The sequence below is a fragment of the Zymoseptoria tritici genome, chromosome 18 (assembly GCF_000219625.1).
Source record: "Zymoseptoria tritici IPO323 chromosome 18, whole genome shotgun sequence".
Classification (NCBI taxonomy): Eukaryota; Fungi; Ascomycota; class Dothideomycetes; order Mycosphaerellales; family Mycosphaerellaceae; genus Zymoseptoria; species Zymoseptoria tritici.
Window position 1 is genome coordinate 342,994 of NC_018201.1, and position 25,753 is coordinate 368,746.

Here is a 25,753-nt window from a genome sequence, read left to right on the forward strand (position 1 = left end):
ATGTCTCCTGTCAACGCCCTCTCCACCTCCGGTGTCGACATGGACAAGGACGAGTGCCGTGTATGTCTCTCCAACTCTACTATTCCTTCCTCGCACGACAAAAATCGGTTAACGTGGTATAGATCTACGAGAACTGCTCGTACGCCGACGTTCTCGACGGCAAGAAGATGTGCTTCTCCCCGACCTGGGTCCGCGCTGCGCTCGCATGGTGCGCGAAGAAGCAGATCTCGGCCCACTGCCTCCCGCAGAACACCAAGGAGCTGGTGGAGTATGACTGCCTTGCCCGTCATCTCGATCTCGTCGTTAACATTGCTATAGATTCATGAATGCCATCGGCTGGAAAGTTGCCGATCCGGACCTCTTTCGGGTCCTAAGCAAGAAACTCCTCACCTGGGTCACCCGCTGGATTACTAACAAGCATCTTTCCCCTGCTATGATCGAGGCCAAGAAAGACCCTACCCAAGTGCGTATCGCGGACTGGGAGTCTGTTTGGGTAAGTCTTTGCATATAATAATGCTCTCCACTATTCGAGCTGACGTTTGTGCCTGCCTCTTAGGCCAACTACACTATCGCTTGGGCCGATCCTAGCTTCCACTTTGTTCTTGGCAAGACCTCTGTCGAGCCGCCCAAAGGTACGAGGACGTTGGCTCCGAGAGCGACCGTCTCGCGTGCCTACAAGCCCATGGGCGCCTTGATCGACGCCGCGGCGGAGTGGCTGACCTGCTATGGGCGCGACATGGACAATGCGTCCGATGAGGAATTAGACGCAGGCACCTCGGTCGCCGCCGAGGATTCTGAGCTGGAGGACAGTGGTGTGGAGTTGGAGTGGGAAGAACTTGTCGAGAAGGCCGTCCCTACCACCACCAAAGTCCCCACCACCACCAAAGTCCCCACCACCACCACCAGGGGACACCTCTTCAAAGTCCCCACCACCGACAAGGTCCCTACCGCCAAGAGCCACGGCGCTCAAGTCTCCATCACCAAAGCCCCCGCCTCCCAGGCCCCCATCGCCAATGTCCCCAGCACCAAGGTCCACAAGCCCACCGAGTCCACCAGCCCCGCCATCCCCGTCGCATTCTTCGCCTCGGTCATCGCCGACCCCCATTTCGAAGACTGGTACCACGACAACGACACCTCCGCCCTCACTCCCGGCCAGGAGGCCATCTTCCAGTTCGTCGAGGACAACGAACAATTCAAGGACTGGTACAAGTCGGAGTTGAGGGCCAAGATGAAGGCGGCGGCTTTGGAGCCCGACACTACTACGGCGTGGGATCAAGGCGCTGCTGATCTCGCTGCTCTGCTCGAGAAGGCGGTCAAGAAGACCAAGAAGACTCCCCACTCGGCCAAGAAGACGGTTCCCGTCGGCAACAAGAAGTGGAAGGTGCAGTTTCCCGTCTCTCCTCCTGGCTCCGTCGTGGGCGGTCGTGGCGCGAGGCGTGGGGAGGTATTGTGAAAAGTCACAAGGATCGATGGATGCCTCGGCGGGAGAGGAGTGCTGGCAAGACGTGATGGAGTCAGAACCCCGGACGGAGACGGCTTGTAGCGGGTGCATACCAATAATGGCGTACACGTTGTTGTATTGCTGCTTGAATGTACCAGAACTGGTTTGCAAGGATAGAAAGGAATGGATCATTGTGGCGCAATCTCCTATGTACGCAAGACGAAAAGATTTGACAATCTTAACGTCCTTCAACTTTAAGACAGTGAGGACTTCTCGGAGCATAGCTGCGGGGCGCGACGTGGAGGGAGTCATGAACATACCCTAGTAGGATGGGTTGCCGGCGCTGGCAGCAGCCTGCTTGGGCGCGGCGGTGGAGACTTTCTTGGAAGGCATTATGACGGCGCTTTGATCGGTTTGAACTGTGGAGTGGGTGATGGAGTCGTTGGAGGACGTGGAGGGAGTATTGATGGCAGATGGTGGTTGTTGTCATGGTGTCGAGATTGGCTGGACGTGTGGGAGGGAGAAGGCACCGAAGGTGAAGTTGAAGATCTTTTGTGAGGACCACCGGCCGGATTCGAAGCTGTACCACAGGAAGTCCAAGCTGGAGAGTATTAGAACAGGCGTCAGGTATGCTGGCTTTCATACGAACGTACCGATCTTTTGCTCGAAAAATAGTTATCGACCGTTACGTACGACGGCAACGTTTCTCCGACTCCCTTACGTAGGGCGTCCCACTTTGTGCTGTATGAAGTACTGCGGAGTCTCACAGCGGCTCACGGGATCGTACGTTTGAGGAGTTGGTGTAGCTCACTTCCCAAAGTCAAAGCAGACATGTGTCTGCTTTCATTCCGGCTTGAGCTTTGTGGTTTGGACAAGTCGATCGCGAGTCGACTTTTGTAGTGTCGTATCGGGGTTGGAGCTGCGATGTTTCGATGCGGTGAGAGTCTATGCAGTGATATCGTATGTGCTTTAGACCCGGAGCAGGCTGATAGAAGTCTGTCACAGCTGTCGTAAGTTTGGAGAACTGCGTGCGAACTCTCTTACTCCTTGGTCTAGTGTGTTCGCGTTCGTTGGTCTTGTGTTGTGTGTGTGCATGTCTTAACTGCCCGCCTAGACAAAGCCGCATGATGAGCGAGTGATCGGGATGTTCCTAGAGTGAGCCACCACGATCGGCTATAATGGCGGCAGGGCGCTCATGATTTCTCCGTCACCTCACGAGCAGATGCCATTTGCCAAATAGCAAGCCACGTCGACCTGTTACTTCCATTCGCCGTGGTAGTACCTACGAATGAGGTGGCTCACGACAGTTTTGTCTGCCACAGAAACAACAAGCGCCAACGTCGCAAGAGAGTTCAACCTGCCGAACTACAGACCTTCGTGTAACAATCCTTATATACAACGAGCCCTTCTTCGGGCCGATGCTGAAAAGATGCGTCAGATCGATCGGGGAACCAGAGGAGCAGCTTTGCATAAGGCGGCGATCGTCAGGCGGGCCTTGCTAGGTTGATGTGGGCGCAGAAAATCCGATTCTACGCCACTCAATCAGTCTGCGGGTAGGAAGGGTGGCCGAGACCTCGATCAATGCGCCATCGTACGGCGTTCCAAGAGGTGTCCCAACTTCGGGGTCAGCCGGACGCGGAATGATGCTGTCCAACATTGCCACGGGAAAGGTAGAGGGGAACAGAGCAAGATCTTGAAGCTTTTGGCTATCACCGCCGCTGTTCGAGGTACTTCAGATGTAACGTAGCTGATTGAGTCTGTACTCCGGCCCCGGGCCGCTTAGTGCATATGACTTGCTCCAAAGACCGACGATAGATCGGACGTCGGTGGTACCTGCAATGTGGTACGTAGAATCGTTGGCGAGCAATACCAGAGATTCGATTCCGTCGGAGGGCGGTGCATAGATTGGATTTCTGACTCGCCGCGGCAGGCCGATCTTCTTGAGGTGGCGCATTGTGATCTCTCGATCGCGCTTGCTTGAGGTAAACTTGCTCCTCAGGCTACGTTATGTTAGCTTAGGATCTCCCGTCTAGTGCACAGCATAGGGAAGGGTCAAGTGTACGTACAACGCGACGGAAAGCTGCGAACTGAGGAAGAACAGGCAACCGTTGCCGCCGAGGGCGGTGCAGAACGTCTTGATCTTGTCGCCCAGGACGCTCCACAGCGCGATGTTGTTGTAAATGTCGTCTTTGGAGACTCCGATCTCGGTCGGAGCGACCCCACCAATACGCGCGAACAAACGCTTCTTCATGATCTCTAACACCTGCGCCGACTTGCCAGGATTGAGCATTTCCACAATTCTCCGCCACATTAGCATTGTGAACAGCCAGCGTACGTAATCCATCCCCTTTCGTTTAAGTAGCCGGTGGGAGTATTCGAAGAGACTCACAAATCCTGTGATACTGCCGCCTACGGGAAACTTTGGAACAATGCGATTGTCCCGCAGCAGGTCGCATGGCTTGTCGGCATTCTCTTTGTCGAGCCGTTGGAATTCCTCAGACAAGGGCAAATTCCTCAACAGTTAGATCCCAGAATCGCTTCCAAGCGCTAGTCGGTGCCTCCGATCCTTCAAGCTCCGGTATGGCGGTCGATGTCGGTCTCGGTTTCGGGTCGCCTTTTTTGCGGCGTCGCTTCAAGCCCCTTTTCTATACGCCTCAGCTCGCGCATTGCCTGCAAGAAACGGTTCCATTATGCGAAACTCTAAAACCTTAACGGAACCTCAGGAAAGCAAATCACCTTTCTGTCTCCAAGAGTGACTGACGTCAATGTCGGCTTCGCATTCGTCGTCCTGCTGAACGGCTTTAAGGGTTCAGAGGGCCTTTATCGCGGTTCGATACTCAGACAACGTGCGATGTTAACAGAGATGGATGTCCGCCTGCTGACTTCGGATATTTGACTACCTTGACGACCAGATGTCTCAGCCACAAATGGCACAGGCAAACATGCTACCCGTGCGAAGCAGAGACACAAACGCTGCAAGATGAAAGCAGATCAACAAGTTCACGCAAGTGCGAAACATGCGCTTGGTGTGTACCTTTGGACCTTCCTGTCGTCTTCGTGGCCTGCGTTCCCTCGTCGTTCTGAGCTCTTGAGGCTGACCGTAGCACAGACCTTATTGTGTGTTCTCGGCCTTCAACGCTGTCAAGATGGAAAGAAGACGGGGGGGGGTACAAAGCTGCGAATCGCCACATTTCTGATGAGGGGAGACCGGCTGGGAGCAGCAGATCCGCGCATCCACATGCATTCTCGCACTTTGACCATGTCCAGAATCAATCACAAAAATCCCAGAATCTTCCAGCCCGCGATGGTTCAGCCTTGGGAAACAGTGCGGATCATCTCTAAGCACTAACATATAGAGCAGCACTTCGAATCGCTAGTCGCAACAGATGACTCTTACACTATTGCTCAGACGACACTCGCGCTCAATGGAGACGCTTCGCATACTCTGCTATCTGCGATCGTTGCAAGTTGCCCAGCTCCTTAGTGACCGACAGACCGTACTGGATGCTGTTGATGGGTATCCCGCGCAGACGTGCGCCAGAATCACTACGCTGTGACGCAAACCGAGCATCTGCCCTTTCTAAGATAAGTCCGGGAAAAGGTCGCGACCGGATTATGTTGGGCTCCTCGCAAGTCCTATGTGGACTTCGTCCCGAGATGGGACTGAGTCACAGGGGCCTTTATGAATGACTGTCTAGCATAAGGTATGGAGCTCTCCTTTGTTGTCATCAGCGCGGACATCGGGCTTGCCGAAAGGCGCACAGCCGCAGTCGTTGGGTCGCCAGTTTGGTCCGTCTGGCTTTGCCAACAGGGCGCTCCGTATGGCTCGCAGTTCGGCCACGTCGGGACACAGCCAGATCTTTCCCTCGGCAGTCTTGCACTTTCGCTGAGCGACCGACAGCTGAACCTGGTCCGGGGAGAATCCGGAGGTTGTATGTAGCGCGGCGCACGAGTTGCAAGTCCTCTTGCCAGTTTCCACTTCCTAAGATGCGAGGCACGCGATGATGTCGGGATGGAGTAGAGCAGTGGCTTGCTTCTGCTCAAGACGCGCAATCTCTGCTTTGCGAATCGAGTGGACAGAGACTTTGGCAGCCGCGGTACCAAGATCGAAGAGATTATATGAGGAGCCGTTGAAGAGGGCCACGCAAGCAGAGGCCAGGGAGACCATGTCAGATAGCTCGAGAAGGGAGACGACAAGGTCGAACAGATCGGTTGGGAGTTGCACGGGAGGCGTAGTAGACTGCTTTGATAGTCGCTGCGCAGAATCGACGCCATATTGCAGGTATTGACGGGGTAAATTCCGGGCGTAGGCAAGTTCTATTTAGTACTCTGCATGCATAGACCGCTTAATGTCTGATGTACGAGACAGAGATGTTGCTGCTACGAAGTCGATAAGGTGGTTGACCGTCGGCGTCTTCGGTTTTCTGTGGCTGACATTGTACGTCGGCAGCGATGACGAGGAAGATGCTGCGGCGATTGTTTGCTGAGAAAATAGCTCGCGAATGGAAAGGGGAGCCAGTCTCCGACTGGTCCTCGGACTAGCCGGTGATAGAGGAACCGGATCAGCCGATGATGGTGGTGTCGTTAGGCAAGCCAGTGATGGAGGGGTCGTTGGCTGCGACGACGATGGCGACGAGGGCGACGATGACGGCCCAGGAGAAGGCGACGATGCGCGAGCACGCTTGCCCAGCACGCTCGAAGTAGTGTTTCCCGGCATGTTCGTGGGAGCAATAGTGGATTGATCTTCGTCCAAAGTGCGAGTGTGGTGGTAGAGAAGAGGATGATGGAGGAGGCCGTTGGCGGGAGAGGACTTTTCCCATCGCGCGGATCGGCGGAGGAATGCGTGGTATGGGTGACCAATTGCTATGTGTCTTAGGTCGTTGGTGCACACGAGTCTTGAGCGCAGGTTCACTGTAGGATCTCGGTCCGCAGGCCGGGATGTTCGCAGCTGCAGCAGTCGATAGCGTGGTGAACATCGTGCGGAGACTGCATAGCGCTTCCGACGATGCCCGCGGCGTTCCTGTTTAATCAACGCTGATTGAATTTTGAGGTTCCGTGTCCCTTGCGTTTGTCCTAAAGTTCGATTAGGGAACCGGGACCCATTCCCAGCAGCATGGCACGGGCGGAGAAGTCGCATGTCTTTCCACGCGGAACCGCCAGGTGCTTGAGACTTGCCGAATGTCTGTTGTGTCTTGACCAGGAGTCGAACGACAATGGAATGGCAGATGCATGAACTGCGCACATCGTTTGCGACATGAACGCAAAGACGCCAGGCGATGAGAATGCGTACGCATGTCTCACTGGACCGCCCGGTGAGTCCATTAAAAAGTCCGTTCCTCCCCGTGGAAGCACTATTCTAGCCATCATTAGCTTCCTTTATCATCAACATTCCTGTTCCATCCAAACCTTCAGGACCAATCACCTTCTACAAGCGTTTGGTGTTTCCATTAGCTTATTACTAACCAACCAAACAAATACCCATCCCTCGAAGTTACTGCCTCTCCTCCGACGCAACCTCCATCGGTTTAATTAGGCTTCCGGCTAGCTCTATTTCACACCTCTTCGTCGCATACGCCAGCGCCAGCAAGAAATATCTCCAACGATGTCGACTCTAATTCCGCACAGTCCGTATCGCTCGGACGCCAACTATGCGGCTGGTCGATCGTTACCTTTACCAAGATCAACTCCGAGTCACTGCGCTTTGCAATGTCTAAGACAGTAACGGAGAAGCTCGCTCGGTCCTGCAATGTCTTCTCCTTAGCGGCAAAGAGATAGAGCAGAACGAACTAAATGGGCTCGACGTGCAGCTACAGAAACTCGATGCTTGCATTCGCCACCACCTGAGCACCGCTCTGGATCTGTTATTTATAAGCATGCTATCGTCGAATAAGCAGATGATAAGGCGTGCAGTAGCGATGGTGGCGGAACAGATGGCGATAACAGATGGCGATGCTAGGCTACTATACTCGCTCTTAAGTAGCTAATTCTACGTCTATATATATATAAGGGTGTTAGTAAGCTTCTAAATCGCCCTACGTTCCTTCTTATTCTTAGGCTTCTTTAATACGCTCTTTATTAGCCGTCTTATCTACTACTAGTCGTTAGAGATAATAGAGGTATCTATACCGGCGGTAGAGGGTCTAGCGGTACTTAGCCTTAAATCGTCGTCGTTATTAGCGGTAACTAGCCGAGAGCTATCGCTAAAGTAGACGTATTTACCCTTAGGCTCTTAAAACTTCTTTAACACTAGCGAGGGATCTAGTAGATAAAGGCTAGTCTTACGGAAGCTAGAAGCGATGTTAGCTAGTATAAACGCCTTCTTATAAGCTAGCTAGAAGAGCCGGAAGAAGTTACGCTTTATAACTACTAATAGCCCTTTAGACTACTAGATAAAGCGTAATAGCTAAGTACTATAGTAGCTAGATAGTGTACTAAAGATACTAACATCTAGAGGTTATAGGCGGTATATTAAATAAGGAAGAAACACTATAACGAAGATCCGGTGTTTTATAGAACTATAAGAACGCTATGTTTACGTATAATCTATAGCCGTTAATAATAAGTAGTCTATAGCCTCTACCTACCTTCTACCTTGTTTAAGGCTCGAATATCTTTATAAGCTAGTAGAGTCTAAGGCTATTGTTAGTCTAGCCCTTTAGTAGTAATGCGAAGAAGGTATAGTGCTCTTTAATATTAAAGTCCTATAGCTACGAGGACTAGATGTTGCTAGTTACTACCTTATATATTAATGCCGGTAGTAGTAAGGTTAGGTTAGTATAGATATACGCTATTAAGGTAATCTATTTACGACTACCGTCTTAAATATTACTAATAAGCCGGCCTAAGAGCAAGTAATCCTTCGTAAATACCCGTCGTATCTTCTAAAGTATACTAATTAAGAAGCCCTTCTCGTCTATATTATAGGTATTATAAGGCTTAATATTATACTACTCCTTCTTACTTTTAATTATATCGAAGTAGGCCTTATATTACCTTAAAGAGTCCGCCTTCTTCCTACTCTTATCTAGTAGATTAAGGTATCTCGAATCGATGTGCTTCTTATACCTTCTTACGAACCGTCGTACCTATTTCCGCTCTAGCCTAACCTTTATAATGTCGTAAATAAAGGTAAGAACTATTACCGGTGTCGGTAGAATGCCTCTACGTATAAGGGTGTCGATATAGGCTACGAGGGTACGCTCTTATTAGTATAATAAAATCGAGTTATTCTTATCGCGTCGGGTACGAGATTCGTTAACCTTACGCTATCGTCGAGATAAAGTAGTACGGTAGACTTTATACCTCGTCGTAATTTCTAAGATATTCTTTACCTCTACCTCTTTTAGCTCCTTTAATATATTATCTATCGGAGCTATAGTTATAGTATATTAATTCGTAGAAGATTAGCTAATATTATAGATTTCGACGTTCTCGAAATTCGAGCGTATATAGCGTAGCCCGTATATAGCTTAGCCCTCTCTTCTAGCGTAAATATAACCTAGCTTAACTTTAGTAATAGTAACCTAGCTACCTCCGGACTCGGTAAGACCTATACGGGCTTTATCGAGAGTACCGGGCGTAAGAGGAAGCGTACTACGAGATCTCCTAAGATCGGCTAAGCTAACTAGACTACTTAATAGTACTATTAGAAATCGGTAGGAAGGAATCGAAAACATAGACTTAGTACGGACGTTTCTTAGCGATTTAGGAGCCGGCGGTAATTTTATATCGATACTCGCTTTAGGTCTAGAGTATAATAAAGTAGTAGATAGGCTTTAAATCGAGGTCGAAGCGCCTAGTAGGTAAGCGCGAGGGTGTCTAGATATTTAGGTAAGCGTAGTTTTAATACATCTAATATAGTTAACTCGGCGGTTGTCCTACTCTTTACGCTAGTTTATAACTCCCGAGGTCGATATATATCTCCGTTATCTCCGCTATAATTACCGTAGGTCTAGGATACGTCGCTATAAACCTCTTATAGTGTCCTAGAATAATCTTATTCTAGCAAAATCGTTAGCGGCGTAGAACGAGAACTAATTATTTATATAAGTAATAGTTATAGATTAGGTATTCTTAAGACGGAGAAAATAGACTTAGAAGTAAGGTTAAATCTTATTACTAAGGCGGAGCCTAGGATCGTGTCCTATATTATAGTTTAGATTACTACCTTAATTCTTATTTCTTATAATTATAATACTACTACTACTATTATCGCTAATTACTTATATTATTACCTTTATAGTAGTAGAGTTACTCTATCGATAATATTAATAATTATATATAAGTACGCGCGCTAATACGCTATTTAGTTAGATAAGTATTATTTTCTTTAACTCTTAAAACTCTTATTTATACTACTACTTCTACTACTCTACCGCGCGCGCTCGTAGCTCGCTCGTAGTATAATATATATAGCTCGTAATATCGTACCCTTACGTATACGTAAAAATAACTAGTTAGATAGTACTTAATACGGAACTTAGTAAGGCTTACGACCCCGACTACCTACGCGGACTCTCTCTCCCCGATAATAATAACGATAAGCTAGCGACTATATCTACTATAGCTATTACTCCTACTCCTTAGCTACCTACCGACCTCCTCGTCTATAATAAGTCTACTATAGCTACCTCTATAGACTTCTAGTATATCTCTAACCTCTAATAGAATAATACCCTCTTTAGAGTATAGAGCGTAAACCGTAATACGAGGAAGAGCGGACGTTAGATACTTATAAGATATAATTATATATATAGAGTTATAGAGACGGACGAAGGTAATATAGCTTATACGGCTCTTAGTAAGGCTCGTAGGCTAATAAATAATAATAGGTATTCTAGCGGTTACTAAGTACGGCTAGTACGAGGATTACGGACTCGACTATAAGACTTCTAAGACTCTCGCTACCTATACTTACTACTACTATAAGAGTAAGCCTCCGTATTCTACTAGAGAATAGATAAAGATTAAGAAGGAGCTAGTAGAAAAGAAGTCTATATTAAAGGAGGCTATTAGTAGTATATATAGTAAGATAAATATAGCGTAGGATAAGATTACTACGTTAGAGTCGGAGGTATCGGATTTAAAGCGTAAGATTAGTTGTTTAAAGGGTATAAAAGGTTAGCTAAAGGAGAAGCTAATTAAGAAGATTATAGACGAGGTTAATAACGTATAAAGTAAGTTAAAGGCTACTATTACTAAGATTAAGTAGTCGGTACTATAGTATTAGCGTACTATTAATAAGAAGTTTAGTAGACTAGGCGTAATAGATTAATAGATAGATCGATTTAGCCTACGTACCCTATACGAGTACTACGAGCCTACTCGTTAATATCTAAATAAATATGTTTAATACTAAATATCTCCTTAAATCCCTCGTTCTTATACTTATAAGCTAGCCGTTTTAGCCTACGAGCCTACTACGTACCGTTCTAAAGGAAGAGAATTAAGATATTAAGATATTAAGATATTAAGATATTAAGATATTAAGATATTAAGATATTAAGATATTAAGATATTAAGATATTAAGCTATTAAGCTATTAAGATATACGTTTATTACTCCTTCTAGCTACGAGCTAGTCTATTTACTCTACGAGTACGTAACGAGTAAGTCGCTAGTAGCGTATATTTATTAGATCGTATATATTAGTTCTTCTAGTTAGCCCTACCCTTCTTAGTAAGCTTAATAGTCCTCTCGCTCCGTCTAGTACTAATAGCTACCGGCTTATTAACCTTTTTCTTCTTCTTTATATTATACTACTAAACGACTAGCTCGGCGACCTCCTCTAGTATCTCTAAACCCCCTTAACTAGTAGTAGTAGTAGTAGTAGTAGTAGTAGTAGTAGTAGTAGTAGTAGTAGTAGTAGTAGTAGTACTACTAGGCTTCTTCGCCTTTAAGTTTAACTAAGGCGTTAGTATCGTTATTATTACTAATAAAGAGGGTATTATCGAATCCGAAGGGATCGCTAGCGCTAGCGTACTAGCTACTACGGAGGTAATCGTCGAAGGTATACTATTCTCCTTAGCTCGGTTTATAGTAGCTTTCTTAGCCTTTACTATATTACCTAAGCTATCTATATTAGGGTCGAGTAGAATATAGTCGTTAGGCTAGCTTACTAGTAATAATTAGAGGTTGCGGCTAGTAGAGCATTTAGAGCTAGAGCGTTACTAAGGTAGAGGGCTAGAGCGCTCGCCCTACGAGGTTACGAGGAGCTAAGGGTAGCGCGAGCTATATAAGAACGGCTCGCGAGCCCTATAGACTAATCTATAAGCGCCTTACTATTACTACTAGACGGACTACTAGACGGGCCTACGTCTATCGTAAGGTAGCGTACTTCCGGTACGAGCTAGCTTATAAGTAGGTAACTCTAGCCTATAAGGACTTTCTTACTATCGATACTAGTATAGCTATTAGTCTATATAAGGGGATAGTAAATAATACTATCCTTATCCTTAAATATACGCCCGTTAGGGTATAGGATAGTCCTATCGGTCTATACGTCGTAGCTAATTATATACTAGAATATAGGCTCGCCGTTCTTCTTTACGGAGCGTTTTAGGTCTATATATACCTAGCTATTATTATAATTCTTCTAGCCGCTAGCGTAGATAACGTAAGTAATCCGAACGGTTGCTTAGGGAGCCCTACTAGTTATCGATAGATTAAACAGCTATATTATCCTAATCGTAGTATTTATAGTAGCTACGTTATTAGCGCCGAGCTTAATAGGCTAATTCCTACTATACTCCCTTATTAAATAGATATCGTAGTAGGGCTTCTTATCTCGCTACTACCTCGTAGCTATACTCTCGTTTAGTAGATACTCTAAGAAGAGCCTTCTATAGGCATGTTTCTTAGCGGCCTTAAGAATAGTATCTATCTTAGTAATAATACCCTAAGCTTACTATAAGATCTTATTACGTTTATCGGAGTATACCGGCGTTATATTATCGTCGGCGTCCTTACTATCTATAAGCTCCGGATCTATAAGAGTAATAGTATAAAGAAAGTACTTAGTAGTAAATAGTAGTAGTAGCTTATCCTCGTTATCCTAGGTACTACTTCTTATACTCTTATTATTAGCTAATAGCTCCTTTAAATAGTTAGCCTTCTTAGCCTCCTTTAATAAGTTAGTAGTAGCGTTAGGTAAATTATAGGCCTTTATCTTAGCCGCTTTCTTTATCTTAGTATTTATACGGCTCTATAGAATATATATACCTTTACGAGTACCGGAGCTAGGAGGGGTAGGCTAGCGCTCGTAGTTACTTATAGGGTCGCTATTATTACTTGCCGGAGCTACTCGCGAGGGTAAAGGGTAGCTATAGAAGCTATAGTTCTTATTACCGAGGGAAGTATAAGAGGTATAGGGTAGTACTATAGAGTTACGGTAGAATTAAGAGGTAGCTATAAGACGGCTATAGATAAGGAACGGAGGTAAGTAGAAGGAAGAAGAAGGCTAGGAGGGTAGGAGGATATAGCCTTATATATTATTTAATTAAATATAAAGCTATTAGCGCGGAAGAAGTCCCTTATACGGTTACGTAGCTATAACTTAGTACTCTTCGGAGGGGTCTAAAACTCTACGAGCTCGTTATTAGCCGTAAGGTAATAAGTAGTAGTATCGCGGAGGTATAGATATATATCTATATAGATCTTATCCTTATTAGTATCTAGCTCGCGACTATCGAGCGTCGCCGGATAGCTACTAGCTACTACTATCTTAGTAGCCTATAGTAGAGTTAGTAGAGGAAGGTATATAAGAAGATCTATAAATAGTTAGCTTATTATAGTACGTAAAACGCTCGGAACGCTAGTAGGCTAGTAGTAAGCGCTCGATCCCTATACCGCTCCTTAACTCTAGTATACTCGTAGTAGTACGTAAGCCGCTCGTAGGGAAATACTAGCTAAATTAAGTATACTAATCTACTATCCGCTAGATACGCGGATACTCTATATTAAGGTATATTCTATAATCCTCTATAGTACTAGGAGGGTAGTCGTAGTTATAAGTAGGAATCCTAGGTAAGTACCCGTCGACTTTAGGCTACTTTTAAATACCGTAGTTGTTATAGCTATTAATAGATAGCTCGACTATAAACCGGAGGATTAGAACGGAGATAGTAAGGAACGCTATATAGTTAGCTCTACTATCCTTACTATAGAGGCCTTTATTATAAAGCCGGTAGAAGAAATTACGCTATTAATTCTATCCTATAGCTATACTTAGACCCTAGAAGCGCTCTATCGTTTAATTACTCTTACTTATTATATACTAGAAGCTATTACGGAACTTAATATTCTTACCCTCCTAAAGTTTATAGTAGAAGAGGTAGATATTAGCTATTAATAGAGTCTTTATACTATAATCCGCTTATATTATCTATAGAAGGTAGTAGAGCTACGAGTATAGGGACGTATAGTAACGAGCCTACCTTTAGCGTAAAGCTAAGTTCTTAGACTATATCTAAATACTACTTAGAAACTAAGAAGACTATCTTAGCTATAGTACCTACGTAAATCTATATAATCTTCTATATATATATATTAATATAGGCGTAGAAGTAGATACTAAAGATCTTAAACTTATAGTAGGTATCTACTAACTATATATAATTAGGACCCTTAGCCTTTAGATAACCGCGCTTAATACCCTTACGACTACCCTTCTAGTAAGTATTATAGTCTATAGGATTAAGGGAATACGCGATCTTAGCTATACGATCCCTATAAGTAAACGAGCGTTAGCGTATAAGCTAGGCGAAGGAGTTTATAAGTAAGGAAAGTAGCGTAAATTATAGTTTATAAGTAGACAAATCTAGCCTATAAGTAGACGTATCCTACTTACGAGCGTACTTATAAGTATATATATAGACCTTCTAATAATATTATATTCCTTCTATAGGTACCTTACTAATTATTTATATCTATAGTTATCTAACGTACTACCTATAATCGTCCCCTCTAATATCCTCTATATAACCTTATTATATTTAGGCTAGTTATCTCTTAGGATCCTTTAATATAAGCCTAGCTTCTTCCGGATATCTACTAATTACTATAGGCTAATCTCGAAGCTATTCTTCTTTAGGTATCTTAATAGTAACTTATCTATTATATCCTACTACTAGAAGAGCTCCTTAATCCTTATATATAGTAGTATCTAATAGTCCTTATCTTAATAAATCCTCGGATATATAGATAGCTACTACTAAGCTAGTATCTATCTAAACGTTCGAGGCTTAATAGCTACTTACTACTCTTCCCTTAGCTATTAAATAACGTCGTCGTTGTTACGGCTTAAATAAGAGATACGTTTAAGGACTAAAGAAGTTCGATAAAGAGGTAAAGAAGAAGGTCGGAAGGACCGCTATATAAAGAGGTAACGGTACCTAAGGTAGCAATAACGATAGGCCGTTATATATGCCCCCTCCTCTATTTACTACGTCCTCGTAGTGTTGCTATATATAACGGACATCGTACTTATCGAGAAATAGGAGGGGAATACGCCTAAAAGGGAACTAGATCGATATAGTACCGGTACGTAGAGCGACCGGCGTAGAGGGTAAGGAGGAAGAAGGAAGCTAGCGGTTAGTACGAATCTAAGAACGGCTGTCGTAGATCTAAGACTTCTAGAAACGACTCGTACGAAAGCTAGAAAGCTCGAATCCGGTATTAAACGGTCGGCTAATAAGAAGGCTAGAAACACTATAAAGTTTTTATAACTTAGTAGTATTAGTAGTAAGCTACGTACTCGTAAGGCTATTATATCTATAGTTAGTAATCCTACTCTTACTCTTACTAGTAGTCGGCGTCGGTAAGGCTTATAGCGAGTACTTAAAGCTACTAAGGGTTAGCGCGCTAGCGTAAACGTAGGGTTCGTAGCTTCTAAGGCATAGGTAGTAGTATCGAAGCTAGCGAGGAACGAGGTAGTAGTACGACTACCGGTATAGTAGAAACGCTAGTCGTAGGTAGATTAGCAGATAGTAAAGTAGACGCGGCTACTCTTAGTATCGGTGTCTAGTTAGTTAGTAAAGTAGATAAGGCTACTCTCGGTATTAGTATTATATACGCTATAGCGTAGTCGGTATATAGTTAGGTATTTAGCTCTTCCTAAAGGGTACTAAGAAACTCGTAAGTACGTACCGGTGTCGGTGTCGGTGTCGATATATAAAGCCCTTAGCGGTCCGCTAAGGCGCGTCGATAATTTAGAGTATATAAGTACTAATCTAGTAGTAGTATAGCCGGAACGAGCTAAGAGTCGTAAATCCGGAGCGCCTAAGTACGCTAGTAATAGTTATTAACTACTAGTAGTAGAGTATAAGGTAGACTTAGTCGTTACGCGTCCGTATTAATTTAGTCTCTTATACGGTCTACGTAGTACCTAAGTATACTAGATCGCTCTTAGAAGAGCCTACGCTACGGCTATCGTAATAGATACGTAGGCTATAGTAATAAATAGCCGTAATTAATAGATATATTCTACTTTTATCGCTTAAGGTATAGGGCGTCCTAAGAAGTACTAAGATAATACTCGGAAGTACGAGTAGTTAATAGACTACGCTAAATAGTAAGTCGCTATTATTAAGACGGGGCTATAAATACCTATACTCCTACTTCTATTACGCGGACGAGAAGGAAGTAGTGCCCGTAAAGGCTAGTACTATAGACGGATTAGTACGTCTAGTTCGGCGTATAGCCTAGTTATATAGTCGAGCGCTATAGATAGCTTAGAGTGTCCGCGGATAGTACGAGCGCCTAGAGCTACTAAGGATTAGTACGTTATCGAGAACGTAGAGTACGCTAAGGTAGAGCGGCTAGTATCGTTAAGACGACGGTCGGAGTAATACTCGGCGAGGATGTAGCGACTAGCGGTATTAGTAATAACTATAGTATTAGAGCGACTACCGGTATAGTTAACGTTAGTATAATAGTCGGTAAGGCTACTACTACTAGTATAGCGGCTAGTAAACTCGTAACGGCTATCTAGCTCTTTTTAATAGTATTAAATAGTAGTAACTTTAATAGTAGCACCTTCTACGTAACTAGCTATTACTCTAAAGTAGTAAACTAAGAAGTTAGTAATTCGAGCTAAGCCTTAAGTATAGATATACGACTAGTTAGTAAGGTACGAGAACGACGAGGCTTCGGAGCGGAGGTTAGCGTCGTCGTTATCGACGGCTTAACTACTAGAGGTTTAGACGACTAAGTAGCCGCGGAAGGTATTATTATTAACTAAGCTAGCTCGCGTAAGTATACTCTCTAGTCGTTATTTAGATAGGATCTATAGTAGCTATTATAGCTATACTAGCGATAACGAAAGTAGATATTAAGCTAGATATAGTACTTCTTCTACTCTTACGAGAGAGGCTTAAAGTACTATACGTATAGCAATAAGGCTTAAATCGGAGAAGTAGGGCGAAGAGATATTAACGCCGGTAATACTAGCGGTAAGGATAGAAGGATAGCCTACTACGCGCGAGCGAGGCTAATCTTATATCTACGTAACTTAGTTTCTAAGCTCTTAATATGTTCGTTCGCGACCGCGAGCTCGTATAAGAGCTAAGCCTTAGTCTAAACCTTCGAAGGTATAATACGAGGTAAGGGATAGTCGGTCGTCGATACGATAGGCTTAGAGTCCTTACCTACTATAAGGGGATAATACTCGGAATAAGGATCGAGTAAGGGGTATTATTATTATTATACGAGGTATAGAAATCTCTACGAGTTAGTATAATTAAGCAATTTAATAGATTCCGATAGGGATTCTAGTAATAGTTTTAGTACGGGAGCCGTAGGCTCTACCTCTAGTAGAGGGTAAGGATTATAGAGGCTATTAAGCTATACGAAGGTATATAGTAGCGTTCGTAAAGTCTTACGAGTAAGGTAATCGTTACTACTATAAGGAGCGGCTACGAGGATCGAAGGATAAAGTCTTATAGATACGGGAGCTAGGCTCTACCTCTAGTAGACGGTAGAAGATATAGCTATCGAGCTATAAATAGTAATTACGAGACAGGCGTACGAGTACTTAATATTACTCGAAGGGAGGTATCGTTACTATCGCTTTAAGATATAATATTAATAGATTCGCGTATAGTAAACGCGTCGAGGTCGGTGTCGGTAGTAAGAGCGTCCGGATAGACTCTAGTACGTATAATAGCGTCTAGTAGGTTCTTATAATAATCGAACTTAGTATTATAGCTTAAAATAAGAGATACGTTTAAGAACTAAAGAAGTTCGATAAAGAGGTAAAGAAGAAGGTTAGAAGGACTACTATATAAAGAGGTAATAGTACCTAAGGTAGCGATAACGATAGGCCGTTATAGTCGTAGGTCTATTTAGAGACCCTAAGAAGAAGCTTAATCTTAGTTCGAAGGTAGTCGATATTAAGAGTAGCGCGTAGTATAGCGAGAGAGTAGTAAGGGTATTAAAAAGAAGAAGAATAATAATATTACGGGGAAGAGACGTAGACGTTATAAGTGTTTAGCGCTTACTAAGCGTAATATTTATAAAATAAGATTTTAAGATTTTAAGAATTAAGGTAGTAACTTAGACTATAATATAGGATATAATCCTAGGCCGGCGTTAGAAGGTTTTATAATATTATATTAAGCCTCTACGCTCGTAATAGAGGTAATTTAAGAACCTAGCTAGTTCGTCTAAGAAGAAGAAAAAGTTAAAGCCTAAAGTAGCTAAAGGGATAACTATAGCTATAGCGAGCGGACTATAGGGTAAGGGCTAAGTAAGAAGTAAGAGAGATAGATAAGTAATAGGAGAGGGAGATTAAGAAGGTAAATTATTAGCTAAGTAGAGAATAGAGAGGCGGAAGTAAGATATAGTATAGAGTAAGTTAGACTAGAAGCGGAAGTAAGGAGCGTATTAAGAAAGAGGTATATAGTAATATTATAGTAGACGTAACGACTCTAGTAGAGTAGAACCTATAGTAATATACTACTACTAAGTACTTAAATATATTAACTATATTTTGTAGGTACCTTAGGCTATATTCTAACTTCTTCTAAGTATACTATATTTTATTAATACTTAACTCCCCCGCCCGTATTCTAGTTCTTTTTTATTATATAACTATCTATATTACTTACTAAAGAGATTAGCACTAATATTAACTACTATGTGTACAAGTTCGTAAAATGTAGTATACTTTATATAAGAAGTATACTACATTTTACGAAAGCCTTAGGCTACAATCCGTCCTTGTCATAACTAAGCGGCGGTCTCGACGTGCAAGGCAGAACAACATGTCTCGAGGGACGTAAGCCGTGAACCCGGAGCAGTTCTGCATGGCGACAGGGCCTCGGATGCACACGGAAGGAGGGAGTCATCCATCTGCATTTATCAAGAAGTCATACGCGGTTAGAAATTGGTCTCGCAAAGCCCACATTCTGTCTACGCACAAAGCCCTCCTCAACGTAAAGAGGTCTCCAATTGGCAGGCCGGTTTGAAGACGAATTGGCCCCGGTGATTTTTATTGGTCTTGCATCACGCGCGGTGTGCCTGCAAATATCGCGGCCTGTACAAAGTCGTTGCCATCAATCGGCCGAAGATGTTGACGCAAAGGGGCGACGACAGACCGAGTGACGCCGACCTACCAAGAGAACTTCCATTGTGATATCTCGTATCTCATACACGCACGCACGCTGACTTCAGGATGGACCTCGCAATGCAACTCGGTGGCAGCTTCACGATCGGACGAATAGGATGTGCCCTGCGCCGGGCCCTCTCTGCTGGTCCCCTCCGACTGCCTTCCTTAATGAACATTCGGCGTACGTCGCAGTGTCGCATGCTCAATTATGCGGAACCCTGTCGCTAACGTGTGTACTTCAGACGTGATCATGAAGCTGAACGTCGCTCAGTCGCCAAGGGCAGTGCTTCTCCATTCACCAAGGCCGCCATGTTTCCATCACACGATCGACCTCACGAACGACCACTCGACCAACTACTCGACCGACCCCACGAACGACCACACAAACGCCGTCGTGATGACCTTGTCGAAGTAGGTGTTGCTACAATCTTGAACTGCTTGCGCCACGATTCCACCTACACCAAAGAAGAGGCACTTACCCTTCTCGAATGCGATCGTAAGGAGGAGGCAACCGAGGCCCGTGCGATGGTCAATCAACACAAATTGGAACATGGCACCAAGATAGCGGAGGTGGAGCAGATGTTCGTGGTCCAGCTGGCTGCGGCAACTCTGGCGGAGAAGACCATATGTTATCAGGCTGCCGAATTGACCAAGGCTCGGGACACGGTGGACCGCCAGCAGGCTGAGTTGGCGGAGGCGCGGAGAAGGATCAAGGGCATGGAGGAGGATGCAGGAGACTTGGAGTCGTCGGTTGCTGAACAGACATCGGGAAGAGATGATGACAAGAAAGTGAAGGTCTGCGGATTAGAGACGGGAATTGGCAGTGAGCGCAAGATGGTTGGGAATGGTATATACGCAGCAGTACAATGGGACACAGCTCAAAGCATCAATGAATCTCGGGCGCGGTCGTCTCAGACGTCAAGCAAGCTGTGATCGAGAGGTCTCGCGACCGTGGACGAGATGAACCGCAGATCTGATTATCCATCCAGGCCAAAGCACAAACCACAACGCTTGACCTCCTCCATCGACGATGTGAGCAAGTCCGGTCCATCCGTGACGTCCATGCGCTTCAACGTACCAGTTCGGAACCTCTCCGATTCACAGCATCACCCAAAACGCCGCGGAACATCTCACACCCTCTGTCGCAGACTTGCGGCGAGTTCTCATCACCTTCCACCTCAATGAGCGAGCGGGCCCAGGGCACCTCAACTGTCGAAGCTCCATGTCGATGTGCAAAAAGATCTGCGGCGCTCAAGGACCGAGATCATGAAGACTGCCCTTGGGATTCTGGATGGCTTGAAGGGAGGTGCGGAGGCAGGACTACAAGCCTCCGATCATACAGAAGGACTGGTTGCTGCCACATGCCGATTCTCCGAGCATGATCATCCTTAACGTCGAGGCCAGCTGTCGGCCCGCATCATTCCGTTCGGCGCACATCACCCCATTCTCAGCACCCGCAAGCACGACAACTAACCGTCATAACGCAGCATCTTTGTGGCCGCGGACGATACGACTGCGAAGATGTCAGAGGAGAGTTGAGTGAGATGCGACTAAGCGGACGAGAGCAACGAGAGAGAGAGAGAGAGAGAGAGCGGAACTGGAGAACAGCAGACGACGCTCGCATCGAGAGAAGCTGGATTGCTAGTCGCAAGCGGGAAAGAACAGGCCCTGCAACCGGGGTTGTTGAAGGTATATACCATGGCCCGCAATCGACAGACAAATCATCATGTTCGTGACTCGTAAGAAAACCCATGGTACATGACCTCCCTGACATACGCACACTCACACAGGTACCATCCCGCTTGCTGCCTCCACCTCCCTTCCGACCCCGGACGGACCCAGATATCAACAAAGCGCCCTGATCATTCTCTGCTCCTAACGCAGCAGCTCTATCAGCCATTCTACAATCCATCTTCCTTTCGAAGTCGAGGAAATTCCGTACACTTCTTCATAACAGCGTACTGCGATCGATCGGAGCAGTGCGAAGTTTTCTCAAGTGAAGACTCCGCGGCGATCACGACGAACACACACCAGGCTCGCTTCCACCTTCGTTTGCTTTGTGTCCCAGGCGCGATCATGCAGGGTGCCGCAAAGGTCGGCGAACCTCGCAACAAAACGTCCAGAGCTTTCTTCCAATTTCTCCGTTTCCCTCCTCGTCTTACACCAACAGCAACAACAGCGTCTCTACTCCCTTTTCTACGTCTAGCACAACAAAGAAGAAGAAGTCACAAAACTCTCGAAACAACTGCACCAGCACCGATCTCCGTACAGACATCATCGTCCGTTTAGGTAAAACTTTCCCCCAGCTCTCTCTCTTCCTCCCTCGTCCTCACACTGACATCATCTCCCATTCTCACAGCTCTCCACCCTCCAAATCATCTCCCCAGCAGAAAACCCCAGAAACGCCAAACGAACCATGCCTCCCAAACCCGACATCCCCGCCCTCCTCAAGTCCCTCGACGCCGTGACCGCGTCCTCCCACCGCGCCGACGTCGACGCCCAGCACGCCCGCGCCCTCGCGGCCGAAGCGGTCAAGGACGCGTTCCGCGCGGCGGAGGACGCGAGGGAGGCGAGGACGCTGGCGGGGGCGGCGTTTGTCGTCGCGGTGGTGGTGGGGGTGTTGGTTGTGGTTGGGGTCGGGGGAGCGGTGTGGTTGTGTGTTTGAGGAGGGAGGGAGGAGGATGGGGATGAGGTGGTGGTGGTGGTGGGGGTTGTCTGGGTGAGGGGAGGTGGGACGCTGGGTGCTGGTGTGGATGGGTCAAATGGGATGGAGGTCCGAGGGATGGAGGGAGAGGCTTGTTGGGAGTGGGATTGGACTGGACTGGATGGATCACGGCTGGCTTGGAAGAAAGGCGTTGGGTGCGTGTTTCGGTCAAACATGGAGCATCTACCCTGTATTGGAGCCATGATCTTCGTCGTTGTTTGTGTGTGAGCTGCGGCTCTCGGCGTCTGAGCTGTCCATGATGCTGCAGTGGACGGGTTTGGACGGATCAAGGTGGAGAGGAAGGTGGAGGAGCCTGCGGAGACGTCCGTCTTTGTTGGAGACTGTGAGCGGAGAGCGGTGTAGAAAAGAATGAGAACATGATTCACGGTCGATCCGTCCAAGTATCTGTCCTGTGAGAAATCCCATACTGCACCCTCTCCTGTGTCGGGTCATTTCCATTCAGTCACTCGCCTAGTTCCAACCACAGCGCTCCAGGTTTCCTTCTGTCATGGGAATCAACGCAAACTCACCGAGCACCCAAGGGTTGGGAATGAACAACAGTACACAGAGAACCGTGGTGCTGGTTGCCGGATCATCTCGAGCAGCACCCACATACACTTCCACGTCTCGAAACTTCAGGCTCCTCCAACACCCCGACAACATCTCACCCGGCGCCTCCTCCCACCCCGGGCGCCCTGTCTTTTGGCCCCAAATGCACCAGCGTGCCCGCCTTGACAGCCAACTCCACCATCCGACGCCAGATTCCGAGCAATGTCTCGTTCTCCTCCTCCTCCATCACCTCCGGCGCGCCGAGAATCCCGCATCGAGGGTGTCGGGTCCCGGATGCTATAGGAGAGATCCACGAGTGGGCAGGAAACGTATTGCTGTTGCTGTTGCTCGACCGGCGAGACGATGCGGGGATGTTCGCTAGAACCCTGCTCGCCTCGTCCAACCTCTTCTTCGCCAGGGCAAAAGGCGGGAGCCGGGCCTCCATTTCCTCCTGCTCCATTTTCCCGCTGTCCCAAGTGTCCTCCATCTCCCCTTCCTTGGACCCCGGTTTGTTGTCACTCGTTCTCCGGTCGAATTTCCGGCACACGGCTTCGATTTCCCGACGTAGATCATCCCGTCGTTTGATCTTCGGTCGTTTCCGGTCGCGCGAGGCTTTTTGCCATGCGCCGAGCCGATGCAGACAGAGCGTAGCGCTGACTTCGAGGTCGGTGATCCGGGAGGAGTGGGACGCGGTGAAGGTCGAGAGGGAGGAGTTGAGTTGAGAGATTTTGGAATTCAGGATGAGGAGCGAGGTGGAGTCGGGCGGGGTGCCGGCGAGGAAGGCGGGTCGAACACGACGTAGCCACCAGGGATCGGAGTGTCTGCAGAGGCCGAGTTGGCGAACCTGTTCTTCGATTTGGGAGGCGAGGTGGGCGGCTCCTTGCGCGGCGACAAGAGATTCTGTGTGGGAGCGGTGCAGGAGAAGGGTCATGTTCCTGTACAAGAGGGTTTTAGCATTAGTAAACTGTCCAAACCGAAGGGAAGGACGGGGTCACAACATACCACAATTCACCCGCCAGTTGCACTCCCAAACGCCCCAACTCCTCATCAGGTGGCGACTTGGGCCGTTTGACTCTCTTTCTCCTGCCCGAGCTCGAAGCTCGAAGCCAGTCAGGCATCGGACATCCCCATCCCAAATGTCCATCCGCCTCCGCCCAAGGTAACGTGAACTCGGGGTGCTTGCGCGGGCGGCGGTAGATCTCTGCAGATGACTCGATCATTTGGCAGGCGAACAGGCGGGTTTTTGCCCTTTCGGTCGCCGTATTGACGAGTTTCTCCAGCGCGGTGGCTGTGATGTGTGTGGCGTCGACGAGGTCGTCGAGTGGTCGATGGGGATCGTAGGTAGATGGAAGGGTTTGTGTCGAGAAGATCCAGAAGATCCACACTAGGAGAGCGACGAAGAGTACCTGGCCGAGACGCCATGCAAAACGGCGAAGCCGTGGAGACTGGTAGGTGCATTGCCCGCGAGATGAAGAAGGTTCCTGGTGTGATCGAGGCGGATCCAGGGCAGTCTCTTGGTGTTGCAGCCGATCCGAGGGAGGAGTTTCCTTACGATCAAGTTCTCGGGGTGGAGGAGGTGGTGGTAGTGGTGCTGGTGGTAGTGGTGGTAGTGGAGATGCTTCCAATAGTAGCAATCTTGCAGTCTTCTCAGCCTTGACGCCCTTCTGTTTCTTTGCGATCCTCCCGTCCTCCACACCGGGAGGAGTGGTTTCGATGTGAGATCCTCCCGAGCAGTTCCACCACTCTCGACACTTCCGCGCTATTGCAGACACCGCCATCCCTATGCCGCAGAGAATCCACACCGCCCCTCGCACAAGCAACGACAATGCCCGGCCCATAAAGGAGCACCAGCTTTTGATCTCATTGATGGCTATGCCAGATTCCGAGTCTTCGTCTTCGCTCGTGGAGTCTTCCGGTTGGTTGTGCTGCTGGCCGTCGTGCGCTCGAGGTCGATCTGCTGGCGGCTCTTGTCGTGACTGATGTTGAACGCTGGTGAAGTCGGGCTTTGGTGGCGGCAATGTGAGAGGAGGGTATTGCTTCTGCTGTAGCGGAGGCTGATGTCGGTGCCGACTCCCAGTGTGCTCGTCCTCCCTCAGCCCATCGCCTTGAGTCTTCTTCTTCCTTGCAGTGTCATCGTACTCCCTCAGCTCATCGTCCTGCGTCTTCTTCTTCCTCCCAGTATCCCTGTCCTCCCTCAACCCATCGCCTTGAGTCTTCTTCTTCCTCCCAGTACCATCGTCCTCCCTCAGCCCATCTTTCTGCGTCTTCTTGCTCCTCCTCCGCCGCGTTGAGTGTTCATTGTCGTGTTCCGCCGCCGATGCCAACGCTTCCACCGATCCCGCACCTTCTCTCCCGGCCGGTCTGTCCAACGGTGTCGAAGCGGCAGAAGTCCCGTCGTCGGCGCGATGGTTCGAACGTGCCCGTTGCTCGTTCCGCTTGATCTTGTATTTGAGCTGATTCACCACGTCGGCCGCGTCCTTGTTGGTCATTGGCGTGGACGCGGAGGAGTGAAGCTGTGACCGAGCGGGAGTTGTCGGAGTCGAGGGTTCATGCTGAGAGAGATTCATGCTGGGAAGGATTCATGTCGTGTCATGGGAGGGAGAGGCATGCCGTGTCGTGTTGTGTTGTGTTCATGAAATGTGCCCTGGAAGACGTGACTGGCTGACGTAAGCAGGACGCGCTTGTCAAAACCTGGGAGGGAAGCTCCCAGATTTTGACATCACGTGACGCCGTCCATTTGACACGCTTCACCGCACGTCACCTCGTCTAGCCGCCTCCATCTCTTCCTTGAACTTCAAGTGCCTATAACAACACGACCGACCGAACTTACCTACGACACTAAATAAACTTATCTACGGGTCTAGTATTGCTAGCTAGGGTAGGAGATATTTACCTTAGGCTACTAGAAAAACTACCCTACTACGAATTAAGAAGATATATAATACGCCTATATCCTATCTTATATAGATTAGGACTACTATATAGAGTGTTTTCTCTTATTGTTATTACGTATAATAGTAGTACGTAAGTAGGGAGGTTTTAAGTTATAGCTAGCCCCGATAGACTCTAACCTTACTCTAAAAGTAGTATAGATAGGAGGTACGGACTAATAAGAGAATACTCTATATAGGATCTAAGCTAGTTTTACATACTTTAGCCCTCTAAGCGCTATAAACTAACTAAAATTAATACCTTTTATATAATATCTTACTCTACTAACTAGGCGATATTTGTTTGTTTGTTGTTTGTTTGTTTGTTCCATTTACGTCCTATAGGAGTCTATAACTATGTAGGACGGCTGTCTCGCGACAGCAGTCTATCTATGTACAATCGTTGTTCTCTCGTATCTCTTGACCTTAGGGAAAGACCCGTGCCTAGGATAGTAGCAAGCTAGTATCGAAGGACTTTAAAGAAAGACAAATAAGGAAAAGTAAAAGGAGTGTAGGCTAGACGG

At 46.9% G+C, this 25,753-nt stretch overlaps 5 protein-coding genes across 5 annotated transcripts; 2 read left to right on the top strand and 3 right to left on the bottom strand.

The window, feature by feature from the left end:
* On the top strand, positions 1 to 1,453 carry MYCGRDRAFT_111778 (uncharacterized protein; the record flags this gene model as incomplete). The annotated part of the gene is made up of 4 exons (XM_003847048.1): positions 1 to 60; positions 123 to 268; positions 319 to 493; positions 557 to 1,453. 4 exons carry the CDS (start codon positions 1 to 3, stop codon positions 1,451 to 1,453), a joined length of 1,278 nt encoding a protein of 425 aa, XP_003847096.1.
* A 1,720-nt stretch (positions 1,454 to 3,173) lies between these two features.
* Positions 3,174 to 3,758, bottom strand: MYCGRDRAFT_97892 (uncharacterized protein; the record flags this gene model as incomplete). Its single annotated transcript, XM_003847070.1, has 2 exons — positions 3,174 to 3,441; positions 3,508 to 3,758. 2 exons carry the CDS (start codon positions 3,756 to 3,758, stop codon positions 3,174 to 3,176), a joined length of 519 nt encoding a protein of 172 aa, XP_003847118.1.
* Positions 3,759 to 6,003: 2,245 nt separating this feature from the next.
* MYCGRDRAFT_97893 (uncharacterized protein) lies at positions 6,004 to 6,417 on the bottom strand (the record flags this gene model as incomplete). Its single annotated transcript, XM_003847069.1, has 1 exon — positions 6,004 to 6,417. The coding sequence occupies one exon, from the start codon at positions 6,415 to 6,417 to the stop codon at positions 6,004 to 6,006; it is 414 nt and encodes a 137-aa protein (XP_003847117.1).
* A 12,451-nt stretch (positions 6,418 to 18,868) lies between these two features.
* Positions 18,869 to 19,481, top strand: MYCGRDRAFT_106662 (uncharacterized protein; the record flags this gene model as incomplete). The annotated part of the gene is made up of 2 exons (XM_003847049.1): positions 18,869 to 19,227; positions 19,289 to 19,481. The coding sequence occupies 2 exons, from the start codon at positions 19,113 to 19,115 to the stop codon at positions 19,459 to 19,461; spliced, it is 288 nt and encodes a 95-aa protein (XP_003847097.1).
* Positions 19,482 to 24,224: 4,743 nt separating this feature from the next.
* Positions 24,225 to 24,880, bottom strand: MYCGRDRAFT_106664 (uncharacterized protein; the record flags this gene model as incomplete). The annotated part of the gene is made up of 2 exons (XM_003847068.1): positions 24,225 to 24,380; positions 24,415 to 24,880. Coding segments are annotated over 2 exons (606 nt in total), but the record flags the coding sequence as incomplete, so codon positions are not given.
* Between the last annotated feature and the right edge of the window lie 873 nt (positions 24,881 to 25,753).